This window comes from Prionailurus bengalensis, chromosome C1, assembly GCF_016509475.1.
Source record: "Prionailurus bengalensis isolate Pbe53 chromosome C1, Fcat_Pben_1.1_paternal_pri, whole genome shotgun sequence".
Lineage (NCBI taxonomy): Eukaryota > Metazoa > Chordata > Mammalia > Carnivora > Felidae > Prionailurus > Prionailurus bengalensis.
This window is the reverse complement of record NC_057345.1, coordinates 208,791,301-208,813,605: the sequence shown is the minus strand read 5'-3', so window position 1 is coordinate 208,813,605 and position 22,305 is coordinate 208,791,301. Positions and strand designations below refer to the sequence as shown.

The 22,305-nt window shown below is 48.0% G+C and overlaps 1 protein-coding gene across 1 annotated transcript; it reads left to right on the top strand.

The window, feature by feature from the left end:
* The first annotated feature begins 466 nt into the window (after positions 1-466).
* FAM124B (family with sequence similarity 124 member B) lies at positions 467-21,271 on the top strand. Its single transcript, XM_043577986.1, has 2 exons — positions 467-2,107; positions 19,416-21,271. Exons 1-2 carry the CDS (start codon positions 1,376-1,378, stop codon positions 20,064-20,066), a joined length of 1,383 nt encoding a protein of 460 aa, XP_043433921.1. The 5' UTR covers positions 467-1,375; the 3' UTR covers positions 20,067-21,271.
* The last annotated feature ends 1,034 nt before the right edge of the window (positions 21,272-22,305 follow it).

The following is a 22,305-nucleotide window of genomic DNA, read 5'->3' as shown; positions in this document are numbered from 1 at the left end:
CACAGAATCGGAAGCAGGCTCCCGGCTCTGAGCTGTCAGCACAGAGCCCGACGCGGGGCTTGAACTCATGACCCGGGAGATCAGGACCTGAGCCGAAGTCGGACGCTTAACCGACTCAGCCACCCAGGCGCCCCTAGAGCTCGGATATTCTTATCGAACATTATTCATTTTAAGATTCAACAGCACACAGAGTCCCTAAGATTAATACGTGTCCTCAGCTAGAATGTGCTTTCGTGTCCTTTCCCTATGCTTAGGAAGAAAAGCCAGGCCAGGACTTCCAGGTCCCCGCGAAGCATTTCCTCTTTGCTTCTCAAGAGCACCTCTCGGTTCCTGGGTTCCAATCGTCCTTCAGCCACTTTTTAGCTGTGAGACCTTAGCTAGGTTGCTTAACTTTTCTGTGTCCCACCTGCATCCATCATTTGGGGCTAAACAGTCTTTTCTTCGTAGGTGTGCTGGAGACTTAAACCTCTTCATGTAAAGTTTTAGAAGGGCTGATGACTGGTGCCTGGTCGATCCTCAGTAGGTACGAGCAACCACACTGGTCGATATTGGAAAGCTCTCACTCTTTTGTGAAGAACCACATGAACGGGGCGGCGGGGGGGGGGGGGGGGAAGGCTTAGTTTTGAAACATCTTTTTAGTACAATGCCCTCAGACTCTGCGGTAGAGCAAATCCCTTTTGGTGAAGAGTCAATATTATTTAGATAAAATATCCTCTCGTCTGGGCCCTAGGATCCGTTGTCCTGCAACAAAATAAAAAGACAAAGGAGGGGGGGTGGAAATCCTGGCCAGGGGACAAGTTGCAGAATTGTTTTAAAGCGGTCATTGTATTCAGGTGGCCTGGAGGGACGTAAGGAGGAAATCAGAACCCATTGTGGGCCTAGAAACCGTAAACCTAAACCCAGTGTCTTTTCAACTAAACAGATCGCTATCAGCCCGACAGAGCCGACTCCTGTTCCTTTTTTTTGCCCGGTCATTTCCTTTCCTGAGTGTCTGTAAGAACCACCCACTTGGGTGTTTCTCAGGATTGTAGGTTTTTAGGGCAAACAGAACCCCTGGGGAGTGCCTGGACGAGCCAAACGCGCAGTGACACTGTGCGCGCGAGTGACGCTGTGGCTGACATCGACCCCCGCTGCGGTCGTGCCCCGATCTGTGTGGATTGCCTCCCGTGTGGCCGCCGATCTGTGTGGATTGCCTCCCGTGTGGCCGCCGGCAGCCAGGGGCCCAGGCTGGGAGCTCGGCTCGGAAGGGGGGCGGGGGTGCGGGTTTCCTGGTGGGCTGCAGGCTCTGCGTGAGAACCGCCCGCTGCTCCGTTCACCGCGGAAGCCTGCCCCGGGCCCCCCTCCCCTTGCTGCCTCTGTCCTCGGTCAGTCCAGAATGGACGAGACACCAGAGCCTCTGGCCATGACCGTCCACCTCCTGGCCAACTCTGGGCACGGCTCGCTTCTGCAGCAAACTCTCGACCGGCTGCTGGACTGCGTGTGCCCAGACGTCCGTCCCTTTCTGGTGTCAGAGCGGGTCCGGCCAGCGAAATACTACGACAGGGGCCACTCCAAGCGCTCACGGTTCCCGGGGATGTCTGTTTTGCTCTTCCTGCACGAGAGCCTCGGGGAGGAGCGGCTGTTCCGGGTCCTCGACTCCCTCCGGCGCTGGCCCTGGCAGTGCTACCCGGCCCCCAACGCCCCGGGGCGACCGTGTCCCTACGTTCTCGCCAAGCAGGAGTTCTACAGCCTGGACAGCCAGATGCCCGTCTGGGGCGTGAGGCAGGTGCACTGTGGGGCCGAGATCCTGCGAGTGACACTCTACTGCAGTTTTGACAACTACGAGGATGCCATCAGACTCTACGAGCTGATCCTGCAGAAGGACGCCACCTTGCAGAAGAGCAACTTCTGTTTCTTTGTGCTCTATGCCACCGAGAGCTTTGCTCTGCAGCTGTCCCTGAAGCAGCTGCCCCTCGGGATGTCAGTGGACCCCAAAGAGTCTTCAGTGCTGCAGTTTAAGGTCCAAGAGATTGGCCAGTTAGTGCCTCTTCTACCCCATCCGTGCGTCCCCATCAGCCGCACCAGGTGGCAAACACAGGACTATGATGGCAACCAGATTCTGCTTCAGGTATTCCTGTTTTGCCTCTGATCTTTGTAGACGCACATGGCACTGTGTGATTTTATGTCTGAGATGGGCCTTAGCGATGATCCGATGCAGTGGTTCTCAACCTTGGTGGCACGTCACAATCCCCCGGGGAGCTTGGCTTGGAAAACGTCTCCTGCCACAGCAGCACCCCAGGTCAGTGAGACTGGCGTCTCCGGGGGCGCCTTGGGGGACTCAGATATGTAGCAAGTGTCAGGGTTGAGCATCAGTGGGCTAATAAAATCCCCTCATCTGACAGATAAGGGAGTTCAAGCTCCGTGAGCTTGTAGCTTATACAAGATTGTCCTTTAAAACTGCGCGCAAATACTTGGTCCACTCTTGGTTCAGAAATAGTGTAAGCTCCTCCCATCCGACCTAAGGAAGCTCAAGCTGTAATTATAGTTGGCGATGTTAAGTTTGCAGTCCTGTGGACGTAATATTTTCCCTGTTGACTTATTTAGTTTTCTTTTTTATTTAATTTGAGAAAGAGAGAGAGAGTGTGTGCACGCGTGAGTAGGGGAGGGGCAGAAGGAGAGAGAACCTTAAGCAGGCTCCACATCTAGCATGGAGCCCGACCCGGGGTTCGATTCTACAACCCTGGTGATCATGATCTGAGCTGAAATCAAGACTCCGATGCTCAACTGACTGAACCCCCCAGGTGCCCCTTCAAAACGCTCCTTGAGAACGCTTGACCTCATTTTTAAGCACCTTGTATCACTGTCAAATTCTACCCCAAATCAAGCTAGATGGTTCGAACTCCTTTAAAAAAAAATGTTGGTATAAAAGCCTTCTGTAAGCATCCCCTATAAGCCAAGCACCATCCTGATAGCGATCATGTGGTGTCTCTTGTGGACTATTCTCTTCGGGGTGAGCCTGGCACCTAGAAGCTGCTTGGCTTAGTCTGGGTTTCTTCATTAGCACAACAAAGGTAATACCAACATCTTCCTAGAGTGTGGGTTGTTGTGCACACGAAATGCCTTAACACTTAACGCCCACAATGCAATTTTAACTATTATTATTGATTATGACCTAGACTAATGTATTACGTTGATTACTTCATTTAATTCTTATTTAAACATTTTTTTAACGTTTATTTATTATTGAGAGACAGAGAGAGACAGAGCATGAGCAGGGGAGGGGCCGAGAGACAGGAAGACACAGAATGTGAAGCAGACTCCGGGCTCCGAGCTGTCAGCACAGAGCCCGATGTGGGGCTCGAACTCACAAACTGTGAGATCATGACCTGAGCCGAAGTTGGACGCTCAACCGACAGAGCCACCCAGGCGCCCCATTCATTTAATTCTTATAACAACCTAGGAAATCACTATTTTTCCCATTTTGCAGATGACAAAACTGAGGGGGAGAGATTCTCAGTGAATTGCCTCATGCAATTCACTCATGCAATTCACTCATGCAATTCACTCAAGACAACTCATGCAATTCTCCATTCTTATCCAGTGCTCTGTGAGTGTGTATGCTTGTGTAAGTGTGTGCAGGCAGGGCATGATAGTTACAGCAAAATGTTCTGTGGCTTCTGTCCTTGAGAAATGGTCAGAAACCCCTTTAAGGTCGATTGGGTACAGTAATAACAGGACAGAAGACAAAAAGTCTTTCCCTTCGATTAATTTTGTTGTCATCAGCTTTGAGCTATTAATAACATATGAATCATAGTGATTCTGTGTCAAAAGATTTCTAAATTATTTACCTTCTTGTTCACCTAAGGTGGACAGGTACTCTTTCTGTCGGTTGCCTTGTAATTAACCCAGCAATTTCCAAGGCATCTAAAGTTTCTACTTCAGCCCCGGTTAATCTCCGGAATTTATAATCAACCTCACTGTCAAACAAACATTTAATATGTGTGTGCAGCAGGGGGCACATTTTTTAAACTGTTCTTATTTTCAAGATTAACCCAACCAACTCAGATCTAAACCAATTTCTCTAACCAATTCTCTTCTCTAAACCAATTTTTGCATCCAAGGGAATGGGATCATGGGGGTTAGTATACTTCTCAGGCAGAGGCTGACTTTCTGTGAAGTCAGACCCTCCTGGGACTCACAGGGGAGGGTCAGGGACTCACAGGGGAGGGTCAGGGACCCCCAGTGAAGATCGTAGGGAAACAAATGCCCGGCGGCCCAGATGACTGATGTTGACCAAAAGAAAGAAAATAATACGTATTCAGTGGAAAACCATAACTACGGATTCACCTCTCCACAAATAACCCTTCCTCAGCGCCGGAATGGATGTGAGTGTGTGGGCAGGTGATGGGCAAAGCTTCCTGAGGAGTGATACCTGGGCCTCCTGAAGCTGGACAGCCCAGAAGGAAGGAGCCAGATGGAGAAGGGAGGAAGGTGTTATAAAGAGGAGAGACCGTGGGTGACAATGTGTGATGTGGCATTTCCTTAGCAGGGCATGTAAAAAAAAACACACACAAAACCCCAAAAAACAAACAAACAAAAAGCTGCCCGAGGTTCTATGTGGCTGGGGGGAAGAGAGTGGGGTCACGGGAAGAAGATGAGAGGTAGGTGGGACCACATCATCAGGAATATGGTCAGCCACTGGAAGGTAAGCGCCATGAGAGCAGGAACCTCTGTCTTCCCAGTACCTAGGACGGCCCGACGCATGGTAGGCAAATACATTCTCGTGGGGACGAACAAGCGTCTCGCTAAGGAGCTTCTATTTTATCCTTATTGTAATCAGCAGTCACTGATGGAGCCCGTGCAGGGTACTGACTGGTACAATTAGGTATGAGGATCAAAAGAGAGAAAATAGAAATGGAGGTGCTCTGTAAAGTGGACGCTGTAGGAGATTGTGCAGAAGCAATGCAATTCTTGTGTGTGTGTGTGTGTGTGTGTGTAAGAAAGCCACCAGCTGTCCTGCCAGAGGCACACAGTGAACAGTTGTTTTCCCAGCTGACCTGCCAGTGCAGAATGTCTGAATGCGCATTTTTGCGGAGAGTGACATTAGGGTTCATAGTAGGTGCTCAGTAAATGAATGGATGTGTCAATAAATGATCGACTATGTCCGTGTTGATTCATCCACCAAATACTTTTTTATTTTTTTAAAGTTTATTTTGAGTGAGAGAGAGAGAGAGAGAGCGAGAGAGCGAGAGCACGAGCAGGTGGGGGGCAGGTAGAGAGAGAGGGGCACAGAGAATCCTAAGCAAGCTCTGTGTGGTACCGTGCACGGAACCCAATGAGGGACTTAAACCTACGAAGCCGTGAGATCAGAACCTGAGCCTAAGAGTCGGACGGTGAACCCACTGAGCCACCCAGGTGCCCCTCGTTCACCAAATACTCGTATTGATTGTCTACCCTGCGCCGGAACCTGTTTAGGCCCCCCTCTCTCCATTTGTCTTAGTCCTTTTATTATTTATTTATTTAAAAGAAATTTTTTAATGTTTCTTTGTTTTTGAGGGAGAAAGACAGAGCCTGAGTGGGGGAGGGGCAGAGAAAGAGGGAGACACAGAATCCGAACGCCGGCTCCGGGCTCCGAGCTGTCAGCACAGAGCCCGGCGCGGGGCTTGAACTCACGGGCCATGAGATCACGACTGAGCCGAAGTCGGAGGCCCAACCAACTGAGCCACCCAGGCACCCCCGTCTTAGTTCTTAACGGCTGCCAATGTACGGTGGCTTGATTCTTCCCTTCCCCCTTTAGCGGTGCTTTGTCCTTGCATTTTTCCGTGGTTGCCCCGTGGGAGACAAGACAGCCGTCCCTCTGTTACCCTGTGGTTGGGTCTTCTTTGCCATGACACGTTGCCTTTCCTGGCAGATGGGGGGGCTGGATTCTCCCCCAGGAGCCTGCGGTACGAGGAGCCTGCTCTGGTAGGGCTGCAGCCCACCCCCTCACCCCCCGCCCCTGCCTTGAGTATAGGGACAGAAAGGGTTGATTTGACCAAGATTGGAGCACGTGTGACTTGGAGGATGACCGAACCGGGCTGTGGTAGGGGGTAGGGGTAGGGCTGGAGAGTTCAGATGAGTTTTTGGGGGAAAGATTGTGGCCCGTATAGGTGCAGGGGGATCTACAACAGGCAGCAGAGAGGCGTTTAGTAAGGTTGTTAGAGAAGAAGCAGACACGGTAGGTCCCTGTAAGATTCAGTTTAGATGATGACGCCGGCACCGTCAGGGCGGGTAGATTGGATGGGTACCAGACGGACCGATCCAGAGGTGACTTCGACGGCCCAATCAGGGACTAGCAAAGTTTTAAGTAAGGGAAAGCACGATGGAAGCGTGAGGTTAAACATGAACCGGGTTTAAAAGAGAAGGGAGGTGACGATGGGTCTGGACACCTTGGGGCTTGAGATGCCTGCAGGTCATTCGGGTGATATTCCGGAGTCAGGTGGCCCCTGAGGGCAGGAGTTTGGGGTAGGGACATGGGCGGGGTGGGGGGTGGGGGGGAGATGGCTGAAGCCCTGTGCAGCAGTGGTGGTAATGAGGAAGCGTGTGTAGAATTTGAAGAGAAGGAAGCAGAATCTACGAAGCGTCCACACTCTGGGAGACGGGAGAGGGAAGAAGAACCGGGGAACGAAAGGGAGAAGCAGGCACAGACCGTGATGTCGTCGAAGCCGGTGTGTACTCGGTGGCGTGAATTTTCTCGGGTGCGCTAGAACGGGCCCCTGAGGTTCTTCCAGCCTCCTCTGCTCATCGGGCCACTGCTCTCTGGTTGTGTTGCCAATAACCCCGGGGAGATCAGCACCAGCTACAGGGCCGTCCCACCTCCACGGGTAGCTGCTGCGACCACCATGGGCATGTCCTTGCCAACGTCTCCACAACACTACTGAAGCCAGGCTCTAATTTCCAACAAGGTCTTTGTGAAAGGTTGAGGCCCAAAGGGGAAAACAACAGGACATTCTTTACAGGAGAGGTAACTTACAAGCACCTCTGGGTGTCACCATTCAGAGCTCCTTGGCCAAGACGTGACCTCGAGGTCCTCTCACACGTCTCCGTGTGTGCTGCACGTGTGTCACCAGGAGGTGCTCCAGGCCAAGCACACAGCGAGAGCAGGAAGGTTCCCTCTTATCTCTTGGGGGCCCACCTTCCAGGTCTTCTTTGTTGACAAGAGTTGACTGCTTCCCAAGACGAATGAAATGGGGAAGTTCACACTCGTCTCCACCACCTGCCCCACCGTGGTGGTGTCTCATTCGTGGACCCAGGCAGGGGGTTTGCTTACATCAGCACATGAACCGAACATCAGTACAATCTGGGATGCTGAGTCTCAATGGCAGATGTCGGTCATTAGCCATCCTTTCTGGTGGCTTCTCTCAGTTTATTCCGCTGAATGAGCGGGCAATCACGCCTGTGTGAGCTTCGTCCAGTCCCTGGGCTCGCCTCTGGATCCTCTACAAGTAGCGCTTGAGTTCTCCAAGAACCAGTTTTTTATTTCATTGATTTTCTCTACTGATTTCCTGTTTTCAAGTGCATTGATCTCTGCTCTAATTCTCATCATCTTCCGCTTACTTCAGATTTTTTTTAAAGGATATTCTCTTCTTGATGATTTTTTAACGTTTATTTATTTTTTGAGAGAGAGAGAGTGCAGGTGGGGGAAGGGCAGAGAGAGAGAGGGACAGAGGATCTGAAGCAGGCTCTGCGTTGACAGCGGACAGCCCGATGTGGGGCTCGAACCCATGAACCGTGAGATCATGACCTGAGCCAAAGTCATATGCTTAACGGACTGACTCACTCAGGCGCCCCTTACTTTGGAGTTAATATGCTTTTCTTTTTCGAGTTTCCTAAGGTGGAAACTTAGATTGTTGATTTGAGGTCTTTCTTCTTTTCTAATATATGCATTCAATGCTATATGTGATTATATATATATATATATATATATATACACATAATTAAATACATTGTTGGTATTATCATTAAAATTTTTTAAAAAATCTTTATTTTTGACAGAGAGAGAGAGAGAGAGAAGCAGAGAGAGAGGAGACACAGAATCCGAAGCAGGTTCCAGGCTCTGAACTGTCAGTACCCAGCCCGACATGGGGCTTGAACTCACCAATGGGAGTTCATGACCTGAGCCAGTTAGATGCTTGACCGACTGAGCCACCCAGGCACCCTTGGTATTATTATTTTAAACACACTGTTTTGTTAGATCAACTAAGAATGAGAAAAAGAAAAGTTGACCTTCATTTACTCCTTCTTCAATGTTCTTCCTTCCAAGTTTCTGATCTTTATTACTTTGCTTCTCTCCAAAGAGCTTTTCATGTTTCTTGCAAGGCAGGCCTACTGACATACAAATTCCTTCAACCTCTGTTTGTTTGAGAAAGACTTTATTTCTGCTTCACGTTTGTAGGAGAATTTCATAGGGTATAGAATTCTAGCTTGGTGGCTATTTTTTTCTCTTCGCACCTTAAATATTTCACTCCATTCTCTTCTTGCTAGCATGGCTTTTGAAAAGTGGGATGTGACCCTTACCTTTTTCCTTTTTTTTCTGACATCCGTTGGGATTTTTTTTTTCTTTATCTTTGACTTCTGTAGTTTGGAAAATGTATGTCTAGGTGTAGCTTTGGGGGGATTTTTGGGGTGGTGTTCTCTGAACTTCCTGGATTTGTGTTCTTGTGTCTGACATTAATTTGGGGGAAATTCTCAGGCACGGTTATTTCAAATATTTTTTCTGTTCCTTTCTCTGTTTCTTGCCTTCTGGTGTTCCTACCATGCAAATGTGACACTTTTTGTAGCTGCCTCACAGTCCTTGGATATTCCGTTCTGGTTTTTTGTCTTTGTTCTCTTTGATTTTTAGCTTTGTCTTGTTTTTTTAAAGTTTGTTTGTTTGTTTATTTTGAGAGAGAGGGGAGAGAGCATGCACACAATTAAGAGAGAGGCAGAGAGAGAGGGAGAGAAAGAAACCCAGGCAGGCCCCGTGCTGCGGGTGAACTCACGAAACCATGAGATCATGATCTGAACCGAAACCAAGAGTCAGATGCTCAACCACTGGGCCACCCAGGTGCCCCCGATTTTTAGTGTTGAAAGTTTCTTCTGAGGTTTGCTCTAGTTCAGTGATTCTTTGCTCAACCGTGTCCAGTCTACTAGCAAGCCCATCGAAGGTGTTCTTTATTTCTGTTACAGTGTTGGTTTTGTTTTTTTTTATATCTTTAGTGTTTCTTTCTGGTTCTTTCTTAGGATTTCTGTCTCTGTTTACATGGCTCACCTGTCCTTGCTTGCGGTCTGCTTTATCCATTAGAGCTTCTAGGACATTCATCAACTTATTTCAAATTCCTAGCCTGATAATCCCAACAGCGCTGCCATGCCTGGCTCTGATGTTTACCGTCTCTTCAAATTGTATTTTTTTAGGGGCATCCGGGGGGCTCAGTCAGTTAACCATTTGAATCTTGATTTCAGCTCAGGTCATAAGCTCATGGTAGTGGGCTGGAGCCTTGAGGTATGGAGCCTGCTTAAGATTCTCTTTCTCCCTCTCCCACTGCCCCTCTCCTACTCACGCTTTCTCTCTCCCTCCCTCTCCCTCTCTCTCTCTTTCAAAAAAAAAGAAAAAAAAAGAAGAAGAAGAAGAAAAAAAAAAGAAAAAATGGTTTCTTTTCTCCTTCCCCTTCCAGAAGCACAAGGAGAAGTTTCTCCCATATTTATTGTGAGAGTCTGGTCAGGCTCCTGGAGGTAAATCTCACAAGCTTGTGGGGCCCCTCTGACTGGGTCTCCCTGGAGTTTTTAACTCTCAGAGTTGTCCACACGAAGCCTTCTGCCATTCCTTAGTCACAGTTCAGGTTTTCCTCATCTGGCCCTGCTTCCCGCTGGTGTTTCCCCTTAGGAGTCTCTGCTCCGAGAAGCCATGATTCCCTGCATTTATCTGTCTCTCCGGTCCTGGGGCTGCTATTTGTCCTTCATCCTCACTTCTTGTACAAATGCTGGGAGAGTTTCGCCATAAGGCCACAAGCATCATGCACATTGACCACTCCTGCCTCGAAAGCCTGTCCTCTGTGGGTTTCCATAACCCAGCTCTTTAAGTTTGTCTTCTCTTTCCATCTTTTTTTTCAAGGACTCACCTCTTTCTTCCTGTCCCTAAATCAGGTTCTCTCAGCCTTGGCAGTATTGACATTTTGGACTAGATGATTCTTGGTCGTGGAGGACTGTCCTGTGCCTTGCTGATGTGAGCAGCACCGTTGGTTCTGTCACTAGAGGCTAGTAGTACCGACCCCCGCACCCTAGTTGTGACAACCAAAATGTCTCCAGACCTTGTCAAACGCCTCTGGGGGTGAAGGTTCCCCCAGCTGAGAACCACTGTCCTTGGCCAAAGGTTTCCTTAAGGTTAAGAAATATAGACCATCCTGTGGACTTAACCTCATCTTTGTTGACCTTACTGCTGTGTGAGAATCTCTGGCTCTCGAGCTTTAGCTTATTTCCGGCTCCCTGGAAGACCACGGGACCATCATGTCTCATTCGCACCTCGCATTCAGTCCGAGCGAAACCTAAGACACCATCGACAGCCTCCCCCAACCTCTCCAGCTCTGGTCACCCTCTCCCCATTTGCAGTGGTTTTGAAACATTGTCATTTTTAAAGCCTCTTTTCCCAGGAGCCCCTCATTCAGTCACACCTAGTGAATGTAGGTGAATAGAAAACTGGTAGTTTTCCACTGGGGTCATTCTTTCTCCCCCTTCCTTCTTTAAGCCCGCGTAGCTTTAAAGGTGCGTTATAACTATTATGACATTCTAACTCTTCACTCAGGCTCCAGGCATCCTATTTTACCCAGCACACCACAGTTGAACACATTTTTAAATGGCGGCTAACTTTATGGCTAGCCCAACTTTCTTTCCAGAAGTCTAGGCTCACCCCTGCACCCAGATATGTTTTTTTTATTGTCCTAAAATACACAGAACACAACATTTGTTCACATGAGCCCTTTTTAAGTGTCGGGTTCAGTGCCATTAAGTACATTTACAATGTTACACTACCATCACCACAGTCTGTTTCTAGAACTTTCTCATCACCCCACATAGAAACTCTGTACCTATTAAACTATAACTCCTTCTTCCGTCCTCCCCTAGTCCCTGGTAACCTTGGTTCTTCTTTCTGTCTCTACAAACTTGCCTATTCTAGGCACCTCACCTATGTGATGCGACACATAGCATATAATACCTGTCCTTACGTATGGCTTAGTTCATTCACTCAGTATAATGTTTTCTAGGTTTATCCATGTAACAGGTGTCAGAATTTCATTCCTTTTTGAGTTGAAAAATTTCCATTTTATGGATATCTGGCATCTCTGCACTGCCTAAGCTGTTGTCCAGAGATGTCTTTCTCTGCCTCTTCACTTCTCCACCCTTCAAGGCTCTGCTCGAATGGCAATTTGCCTCCAAAACCTGCCGTGAAGCTCCAATGCACATTAGCTTCCATTTGGTGCACGTTTTACATGGAAATTTTTGTAACCCACAACTGATTACATATTTTCTTATTCTTGTACCATATAATTTGGAAGTCTATGACTCTCCGCTTCCTTTTCAGTATTTTGTTGTAAATGTCTATTTCCAGTAGACTAGCGGGTAGACAGCTGCTTCTGCACCACCGGTTGATTGACTGCTTGTTTTCAGGAAATAAGCCTGTCTCTTCGGAAAAGGTGTGTGTTCCAGAAGCTAGTTTGGTGTAAGCAAGCACGTGGTTCTTTTCACTTGATCAACATTTGGCTAAGTCCGTCATCGTGTTCTGTCTTAGCCGTTCAAAAAATCAAAGAACGTGGTGTGTCCTGGAGAAAGTAATTCATTTTCTTCGGTAGCATTTCTCGAGGGTCCTTTCCCATTTCCGAATCTCTCCGCTGTGCGCGCTTCCACTCTATTCCTCCCTCTTTGTCACTCTCTTCGTTTCTTATTCATTCTCCATCCCTACCCCAAATGTGCCCCACACAACCACACAACACACACACACACACACACACACACACACACACACTGCCTTCCTTACCCTTCTGCTCACTCAATACTTGGGTTTATGCTGCCCTGAAGGAACACTTCGAGGCATTGCTCAGGTTTTCACTCTTACAGAAAAGCAGTTAACATCAGTGGTTGTGATTCATCAGTTAAAGTAAGTGCCTTTCTTTTTTCTTTTTGTAAAAAAATTTAGTTATTTATTTTTGAGGGGTGAGGGGTGTGTTGGGGAGGGGCAGAGAGAGAGGCAGACAGAAGATCTGCTCTCTGAGAGCAGAGAGCCTGACACGGGGCTTGAACTCACAAACTGTGAGGTCATGACCTGAGCTGAAGTCAGAGGCGTAACTGACTGAGCCCCCACAGACGGCCCCCACTTTTTTTTTTTTTTTTGGTAAGTACCTTTACTTTAAAGAACAATTAATCAGAAGACAGTGGTTTCAACTCTTAAGTAAGCAAGTTTGGCATTGTTTGGGGGGTTCTTATTATCTGCGTCATTTGTTTCCATTTAAATTTTTTTTCAGTGTAGGAGAAATTCTCTTATCTCTCGCAATCACGTTTACTAAGAGACAATCTTATTTTCCCTTCATGGGATGAATCTGTTCTTTAACAGCTTAATCATTTTTTAATGATGCATATTCTCTTGTTTCTCAGGTATTTAGAATCAAATGAGTGACACACGATAGTCTTATTCATCAAGATAACTGCCAGGGTTCCCCGAAACTTGAAAAAGCTAGTTCTCAATTCGTAACATTTTACAAATATTTCTTGGAAAGATGAGCTCTAAATGATCAGAATTCCTACAAATGCATTTCAATTTGTGTTCTGGCAAGAGGAGCCTTCTTCTCCCCCAAGGGATTTCTCTCAATCACTCAGCATTATGTTTCTCCTGGAAATTCTTCACCGTAACTGCACACGTCTGCATTTCTACATTAATAATATTGCACTCAATTGTGGTCTGTGGTCTAAGGATCTTAGACCTCACTTTGAGAATGAGAAGTTGACATTTCCTTCTCCTAAAATGTTTGCAGAAATGGCCAACCATACGTTGAAAGTCATTTTGACTTTTCTTTAAAAGGCTTGAGATCTACCTAATGTCAAATAATTAGGGGCCCAATAGGATTTTACATCTCCATACCTTTATACATGTAAAAATGTACATTTTGTTAGGTGCTAAGCTTCACGTATGTATCCAAAAGACATCTAGTTGATTACTTACCATGTGCTGGGCACGATACGAGGGACTGGAGATACAATAATGAAGAAGATCAATATACCCCTTGCTCAAGATGGCAAATTCAGAGAAAGACACAGAGATGTCAGTGGACAAGTGCATAACACTGTGATAACTACTATGATATGGAATTACAGGCTGCGAGGAGATCTAGTAATAATGCTAATTACTATGATACTAACCAACTCATATTTAGCAGAGCTATGTCCCAGCCACTGTTATCATTTAATCCTTTCAACAACTCTATGATGCTGGTACTCAAGATTATTTCCTTTCATAGGTGAAGAAACTGAGGCATAGGAAGATTAGGTAACTTCTCTAAAGTCCAACAACTAAGTGGCAGAGCCAATATTTAGGGGACCTAACCCAGAGTCAGGGACATTAAGAAAGCTTCCAAGAGGAAGTGATGTGGAAGCCGGGGCTGATCATGGGTTTTTAGGGAGAGGGGTTAGAAGAGACCTATCCCAGACCGAGGAAATAATATACACAAACACTGGCACTGGGAAAGAGCAAATCATGTCCAAAGAAGCTCGATTTTGGCAAGTGGAGGCTGGAAGGGAGGAAGTGGTGAATGACCAGGCTGGAGGAAGAGGGGGCAGACTGTGGAGGGTGTGATCGGTCCTATTAAAGGACTTAGATTCTTATCTCAAGAAGAATAGGGAGCCATCTGAAGTAGGAGGGTGACATGATGAAAGCTATTTCTGAAGCTCCTCTTGTAGAGGAGTACAGGAGGGATCGGAGGGACGTGAGGGCATCGACGGGGGCCTCATCCCATAGCTGTGGCAGTAATTCAGATGAGAGATGGCAAGAGCCTGCCCTAGGGTTAAGGGCATTGGACACGGAGAGCCAGGAAGATCGGAGAGATCTTTGGGCGACAGAGTCCACGGGAGTGGATGACACGGGGACGAAGAAGAGGAAATGATGCTCTTGCTTTGCTAACACGGGGCTAACGCGTTTGAAGAAAGGGAAAAGACTAAACAGAATGGAATTAGCATGAGTAGGGAAATGAGTTCAATTTTGAACATGTTGAGTTTGAGGAGCTAGTGCCTGGAAGGCAGTTGGATAGACAAGTGGGAGGCTTATAAGACAGATCTGAGCTGTAGTTTTGGGGAGCCTTCATCATTTACACAGTAATTGAAGCTTTAAAAAAAAAAAGACTTCAAATGTAAAGGAGAAAGGTCAGCCTTGTCAAATTCAACCGGAGCTCAAGTAACAATGAATGACAAGGAAGCTGATTGAGGATGATCTCTGGCAAGGGCAATTTCAGTGGATTGGTAGCGGGGAGAGTCAGTGCCATGGGTAGAGGAAATCAGGGGAGGTTAGTAGGATAAATGAGTGTGGATACATTTAATAGAGAGGCTTGACTGTGAAGGAGAGGAGAGAGAGAGCCGGAGGGCAAGAGGTGAAGGAATGTGTTTATTCAAGATAGACCTGAGCAGGTTTAATTGTTGTGGAAAAAGAGAGGGCAGAGCATGGGGTAGAGAGAAGGGGGGGAGAAACAAGATAGCAAAGTGGGAGGAAATGAATCATCCATAAGTTGGCGGTGGCCAGGAAGGCAGGAGGCATTGGAATTGGAGACTGGTCCCGTTTCTTGTGGGGAGGATGATGATGTTGCAGGTACATTGGATGGCAGGCGGCCGAGAGGTGCTAGCTGCTGATGGCTTTTGTTTTCTCCCTAATCTAGAGATCCTTCTGCCTGGGGAGGGGGTGTGGTGGTCCCACTGACGGTTTAAGGACAGCTCAGAAGCTCTGAAGCAGCTGACAGTTGGCTAAGGAAACAGGACCTAGGGGGAGCCTGGGCCCAGTTGGAAAGCGCACCTTCATGGTGATGTCACGCTGAACAGTCGTGTGCTTTTCTGAAGCCTGCAGTTCAAGGCACAAGTTCAGAGCCTGTGGGCACGCAGATGGAACCCGGGGTTGGGAGGTCTCGAGGGAGGCTTTGGCGGAAGGAAAGGGAGTGGTGGAGAGGAGTGGGAGGTTTGGGTGGGGAAGTGGTTGAAGCCATGAGGGCCTTTGGACTCCAGTTGACATGGAAGGAGGTGCTGATGGGAAAGAGTTGATGCAACAGGAGAGCTGAGTGTTGGAACAGGAAAGACTGCTCAGCGGTCCCTGGGAGGTAGACCATTGGAGGGGGGCGAGGGGGGTGAGGCCCAGGGGAGGGGCCATGGGCTGAGCAGAGCTGAGAGGAGGGGCGACTACAGACCCTGCCCTGAGAGGCACTTCCTGGTTGCTCTGAGGCCTCTCCTTCTCTTCAGGATTGGTAGAAAATTCAATAGGACCTCAGAACCAAACCAGTGGATTTCCTCATCCAGACTGGATAGTCTAATACCAACCCTGAATGGTCTCTGAGTATGGGAATCCCTATGCCAGTTTCCATTTCCGGAAGAAAAAGACTTCACTGGGTCACGTAAAAAGGTAGATTATAAGGTCAAACGATTCTCCAGGAGGCTAGGCTGGCGGCTCAGCCCTCTGAGGGGACTTGGGGAGTTTGTTCTCCCAGGAGAGGAGACCCCAGCTTGCATCTGGGAGAGAGTCTGTTTCCCGCTGATTTGGAAAGAATGAAGGAGTAGTGTTCTCGGAGAGGGAGAATTTGGGGCCGCTTGAGGTTGGAGCTGGGGAGAAGCTTTTCCTTTTTATTTTACACACTTGTTCAGTTCAATGGGCTTTACAGTGAGCCGTCACTGCCTTTACCACGTTTTTCTTATGAGAAGTTATTAGATGAATATAATTTTTTAACGTTTATTTATTTTTGAGAGAGAGCCAGAGTGTAAGTAAGCTGGGGAGGGGGGGACCGAGGGAGAGACAGAAGCCCAAGTAGGCTCCAGGCTCTGAGCTGTCAGCACAGAGCCGGATGTGGGGCTTGAACCCATGAGCTGCAAGATCATGACCCGAGCCAAAGTTGGACGCTCAACCAACTGAGCCACGCAGGCGCCCCAGAAATTATTAGATGGATATTATTAGAAGGTAACACTGGGTGAAAGGAAAAAGGAAAAGGGACAGAAAGTCAGGAAGGGCAGGGGAGGCAGGAGGAATTAGAGAGAGGCAAAGGCAAATCCCACTCCAGAAATGTGGAGTGGGAGGTCAGCCTGACACGCTGAGACTCACGGTGACCACGTGATAGCATGCTGCGGGACGCCCACCTTTTCTGGGTCTGTGGCTGTACTTCCCAACTTTTGTTGCGCCATTAGAATCACCCCCGGGCGGGGGGAGATTTAAAAATTCCTCAGGCCCAGGTGGCTCCCAGCCCAATGACATTAAAACGTCCGCAGGCGGGAGCCTGGTGTCAGTGTTTTAAAGCTCCCCAGGGGGCCCCAGTGTGCAGCCAAGTTTGGGGACAGAAGTTTCTCCTCTGGGTTCGCACACAGGGACACATCCCGGCATGCAGTGGCCGTCCCTTTGACAGTGTCCCCGCTAGAGGGGGCTGGGATGTTGGTGGAGGCTCCCCCTGCGTGAACGGGGGTGGGGGGGTGGGGGGGGTGGGCTGGATGGGGGAGGGAGGAGAGGGGTAGGGGAGGAGGAGGAGGGAGAGGGAGAGTGGGGGGAAGGGGAGGGGAGGGGAGGGGGCACGGCTCAGGGGAAGCACACCTGTGGGGGAGATTTCAGGGTAAGTGGCTTGGTCCAGACTGCAGAATACCAGTTTTCAGAGTGTGTTCCGGGGAGCCTTAGGGACGTGGTGAGTGGGGTCAGCACCCCAGCGGGCGGGGGTGGGGGTGGGGGAGCAAAGGGAGGCCCAGCAGCCTTCAATCAGGGCCGCTCTGCAGACAGCACCTCGTATCTAGGGATTCCAGAAAAGTTTCTGCTTGAAAAAAGTGGGGGGGGGGCAGTTGGGGAGTGGGAAGTCATTGCTTTTTTTTCTATAGCGGTGATCAGCCAACCATGGGCCCCGGGAGCTAAGAATAGTTTTTCCACTTTTCCACTTTTAAATGGTTGGTGGGGATGGGGGGGGGGGGAACGTCATGACACATGAAAATTGCACAAGATTCAAACCCAGCCACACCCATTTATCTCATTGTCTGAGGCTGCTTTGCAGCAGAGTCGAGTAATTGCAATGAAGACCTTGGGTCCACGGGGCCTCAGATACATTATACGGCTCTTTACAGAGAATATTTGCCAAAGGAGTTGATGGAAACAACTTTCTCGCTTTTTGCAGTTTGATCACGGTCACTATACCGTTTCTATCAGAGAGAAAATTGGGGGCTGGGCCTACATGAGTGTGACATAAGTAAGCAACTACCGAACGCTCGTGCGTGGTGATTTGGTCGTTTCTAGACCTGCTTTCTTACTGTTCTGATTTCTTCCTTCTTGCCTGGGGAGATAAATATGGACCAGTCTTTTTTATTTTCTTTTAACAAACCTAAAAACATTTTTTTTTTAGATCAGTGTTAAGTTCACAGCAAACTGGAGAATCCCATATGCTCCCCTGCCCCTCACAGGTACCGCCTCCCCCCTGTCAGCATCCCGCCATCCCACAATCAATGAACCTGCATAGACACATCATTATCGCCGAAAGTCCACGGTTTATATTAGGTTTCACTCCTGGTGTTGCACGAACTGTTTCGACAAAGGTATAATGACGTGTGCCCCACGCCCCCGCCCCCGCGATATCTACAGAGTACTTTCACTGCCTTAAAAATCCTCTGTGCTCTGCCTGTTCATCCCTCTCTCCCCTCTAACCCCTGGCAACCACTAACTTTTTTTTTTTTTTTTTTTTTAATGTTTATTCATTGTTTTGAGAGACAGAGAGAGACAGAGTGTGAGCAGGAGAGGGGCAGGGAGAGAGAGAGGGAGACACAGAATCGGAAGCAGGCTCCAGGCTTCGAGCTGTCAGCACAGAGCCCAACGCAGGATTCAAACTCATTAAGTGCAAGATCGTGACCTGAGCCGAAGTCGGCCACTTAACCGACTGAGGTGTGCAGGTGCCCCCCACTTTTTTTTTTCCTTTTTATGGTCTCCATAGCTTTGCCTTTTCCAGAATGTCATATGGTCACAATCATACAGTATGTAGACTTTTCAGATGGGCTTCTTTCACTTAGAAAATGTATTTACGGTTGTGACATTCTTTTCCATATTTGATTAAGGGCAGGGCCAGGCAGGGGTAGGCCCTAGATACCAATTTCTTTTTTTTTTTTTTTTTTTTTTTCAACGTTTATTTATTTTTGGGACAGAGAGAGACAGAGCATGAACGGGGGAGGGGCAGAGAGAGAGGGAGACACAGAATCGGAAACAGGCTCCAGGCTCTGAGCCATCAGCCCAGAGCCCGACGCGGGGCTCGAACTCCCGGACCGCGAGATCGTGACCTGGCTGAAGCCGGACGCTCAACCGACTGCGCCACCCAGGCGCCCCTAAGGGCTACTGACAAGAGAGAGAACATTATCTTTTCCAGAAATCTTCTTGGCCAGAGTGCAATGTACAGAGTAGGGGATGAGGCTCCCAAGAGTCCAAGGATGGGAGATGGGCCAGTGAACTCCATTCTGCAGAAGGAGACAGCAGTAAACCCTAGGCTGGGAGCTCTGCTGAGTAGGGCCTGTACGTTTGGAACCAGAATGGAATTGCTAGGGATTAAGAGAACACAGCTCCCTCCTTTCTTTGTTTCCCACATGACACTAGGTCTGTGCTATAAACAAATGGCACCCCCCCAATATAAAGAATATTGGCTTAAAAGGTGTCGAATTATTAGTCTGGCTGGAGTGCCCACATGTCTTGCAATAGCTCAAGATAGATATCATTGGCCTGATCTAAAAGAACTTACCAACTTTGGAGGACTGAATTCTTATTCCAGGCTTTATCTTGACCATGGCCACATGTTTGGGTGGCTTTTTATTGTGATTTTGATTGCACAGTTGGTGATACATTGTTTGCATCAGCAAGTGAGGCCGCCAGATGACATCTTCGAACATCTTTGTGTCATTTGAACAACATGATCTACAAGAACCGTGTTGTTGTCAAGCGGTCATTTGATTCTCAGATTCGTAGCCTGGTCATACGTTGGTTTAGGGAGTCTGAGAGAAAGATGTGTGGAGCTGAATACTGATAGAGCTCATAATTAGATTGGACTTATGACTTCAATTCAACTGGCTCTGTTGCAAGTCTGCTGTGGGCACAGCATGGCGGAGGATGAATGGGACATCGTCTGCTCTCGGCACTTAGTTAATGGAAAACGTCTGTTGAATTTGTTTCTTTTTCCCTTGTCCCTTAGGTCCAACTGAATCCAGGACTTGGTGTGAGGAATGGCGAGCTTTCCTTTCTGAACGGCACCTCGGGAGCTAACACGCTTCCCCAGGGCTCCAGGCTGATCCCTGTCTCCACAAGGAGGACCCTAGAGCCCAGAGGCCGAAGAAGCCGGGCCAGGAGGCTCAAGGTGGGCTCTCCGGAGTGCCCAGCGCCCGGCGGATGCCCAGCGTCAGACAGCTATAGTGGTACTTTGTGGAAAAACCCTGGTTCCCCATCCCAGGACCGCAGCGCAGCCACGGGTGCCCGGATGCATCTGCCTTCTCCCCACCTCCAGCCTGGGGCCACAGCAAAGGTCCTCAGCGCGGAAAACAGCTTTGAGAAGCTGGAGGCAGAAACTAATGTTGACACAGGGCGCACCACGGTCAACTGTGAACCCAGGCAATCTGTTCTAAGCAAATTTCCAAGGGATCTCCGGGCCAGCCAGCCACCATCCTGCTTGCCAGACTCATCCTTAGGGGCAACTGCCTCCAAGAACAATAAAATCTGTAAGGAAAGGATCCATGGTTTGTCCCCTGCTGGCCAGAGGGCTCTTGGTGCAAGGAAGACGATGTCAAAATGTCTCCTTCACCTGCCAGTCCAGGGTGAAGAAAAAGAAGAAGAAGAATTCTTTATATAGCAGCAAACAAGTGGGGGTTCCTAAAACACGAGATCAGATACAGTGTTCTAGGAATGGAGCCCTCTGACCTAGAATCAGGTCTGTTTCTTGTTCACGTGAGGGGCCCCGAAGGCTGGCCATGCACAGATCAGTATAGCGCTTATTTCAACTGTTCCCAGTCTCACGGTGCTGTGAACGGTTATTTGCGATCATGGTCAGGAAGGAACACAGCCAACGTGCAGGGGAAAAAAGCCCTTGGAGACACAGCTAACCCAGCTGGGTGTGTTGAGTTCAGCACCTATCAGAAATAATTGCATTGTATGCAAATGAGTCAGCTGTGTTATGCAATGCTGATGAGCGTATGCACTTTGGTTTTAATTTTCACTTGGGTTGCATAGTTCATCCCCCTGGACGACACAGACTATTTGTTCTTTAGTGTTTTTTAATTTTATGTGGCCTCCTTTGGTATCTATGCTCTGTATACTACATAGCCGCTCGTGATTTTGCCTTTAAAGTTGTTTGCCTCTAGAATGAGTTACCATGCAAGTGTTCTGAAAATTAGAAACAATTTAGTTTTTTCCTGTTTAATGAGCAGAAACACAGGAAGCCAAGAAATCCGGTGAAAAATGAAAGCTAGGCCCTGGGATTTCCCAGCCCCTCCATTTCTCATTTGTTTCTGGGCTACTCCAAAGGGGCCAAGTGGTTCATGTTTCTAACCAGAGAGGAACATGACATGATCGGATGATTCCAGATCTCTACTTAATACGGTAGGAAGATTGGATTGGATGGGTCGTTGGAGCAGGACTTAACGTTCTTCTGGCCATGTTCAAATTCTTAAATTTCTTTGCAATACTCATTCATTCATTTATACATTCATTCACTCATTCAGCACGTATTTATGGAGCACCCATGTTTGAAGAAGACAGACTGACATATGGTCCACATACATTCTGGGGCCATCCAACCACCAAAAGTTTATGGTCCCACCAGTACAGATGCATTGTAGCAACACTTGAGAATATGTTGAAGTGTTAATTCCTCCGGAACCCTTTTCCACAACTGATGTTCACACTTGCTGCACAAGGCTGTAGTAACCATTCGCCACCTGCAGGTGGAGACCGGCGCAAATTATAAGTTGCAATTATAACCATAATGGACAAATTCTCGGTTGCTCATAGACTGTATTTTTTTGGTGGGTCTATAATAAAGGTTTTTAAAACATCTGAGGTCTGTGTGTTGTAGTCAATTTATGACGTTATCGGACTCCATGAACCTTATTCTCCAAATCCATGATGATTTGGCCCGATCTTCGTGACAACCCGACACTTAGTATACCCACGTGGAGAGAAGATGTGTTCGGGCTCAAGCACGAGTCTCAGGGAAGAGACACCTGGCTGAGTCTGGGCGCTCTGCTGACCTTGAAGAGTAGAAATGAAGACGAGTCGCAAATAGACAAAGATAAGACTTCGAGGTTGATTTTCTTTTTCTAAGCGCGTGACGTCAATATATTCTCATTCTCATTTTCCTTCCCTCCCCCAGACTAAAGTTAGATTTTAGGAAATGGGATGAAGAACTTAATTTCGGTATGATTTTCTATAATAAGAGTTTAAAGTAATGAAAGTCTCATTTAAATTGAGCTCTTGAGCTGCCTTGGAAAGCGCGGCAGGCGGGCAATTCTGAAATTTCTTTCCTGCTTCTTTTGAGGTTACCTGAATTCTTTAACATAATACATGGGCAAGAATATAAGTACATGGAAATCAGGAAGAACACTGATAAACGTGAAGGAGTACCTTACAAAATTGATTTGTAAAATAACACACTCTTTGGGGCGCCTGGGTGGCGCAGTCGGTTGAGCGTCCGACTTCAGCCAGGTCACGATCTCGCAGTCCGTGAGTTCGAGCCCCGCGTCGGGCTCTGGGCTGATGGCTCAGAGCCTGGAGCCTGTTTCTGATTCTGTGTCTCCTTCTCTCTCTGCCCCTCCCCCGTTCATGCTCTGTCTCTCTCTGTCCCAAAAATAAATAAACGTTGAAAAAAAAATTTTTTTTAAATAAATAAATAAAATAAAATAACACACTCTTAAAGTGACACTGACTAGATCCTTCTCAACACAGGAATCCCATTTATAATGCAATGGGACGGATATTCCAGTGCACCAGGGTGCCAAAATCCCCGCTTTGGGCCCCAGCTTTTAAATGTACTATTTATGGGGCCTTGAACGGTCAGCCTCTTTGATCCTCCGTTGCCTTACCTACTGTAACCA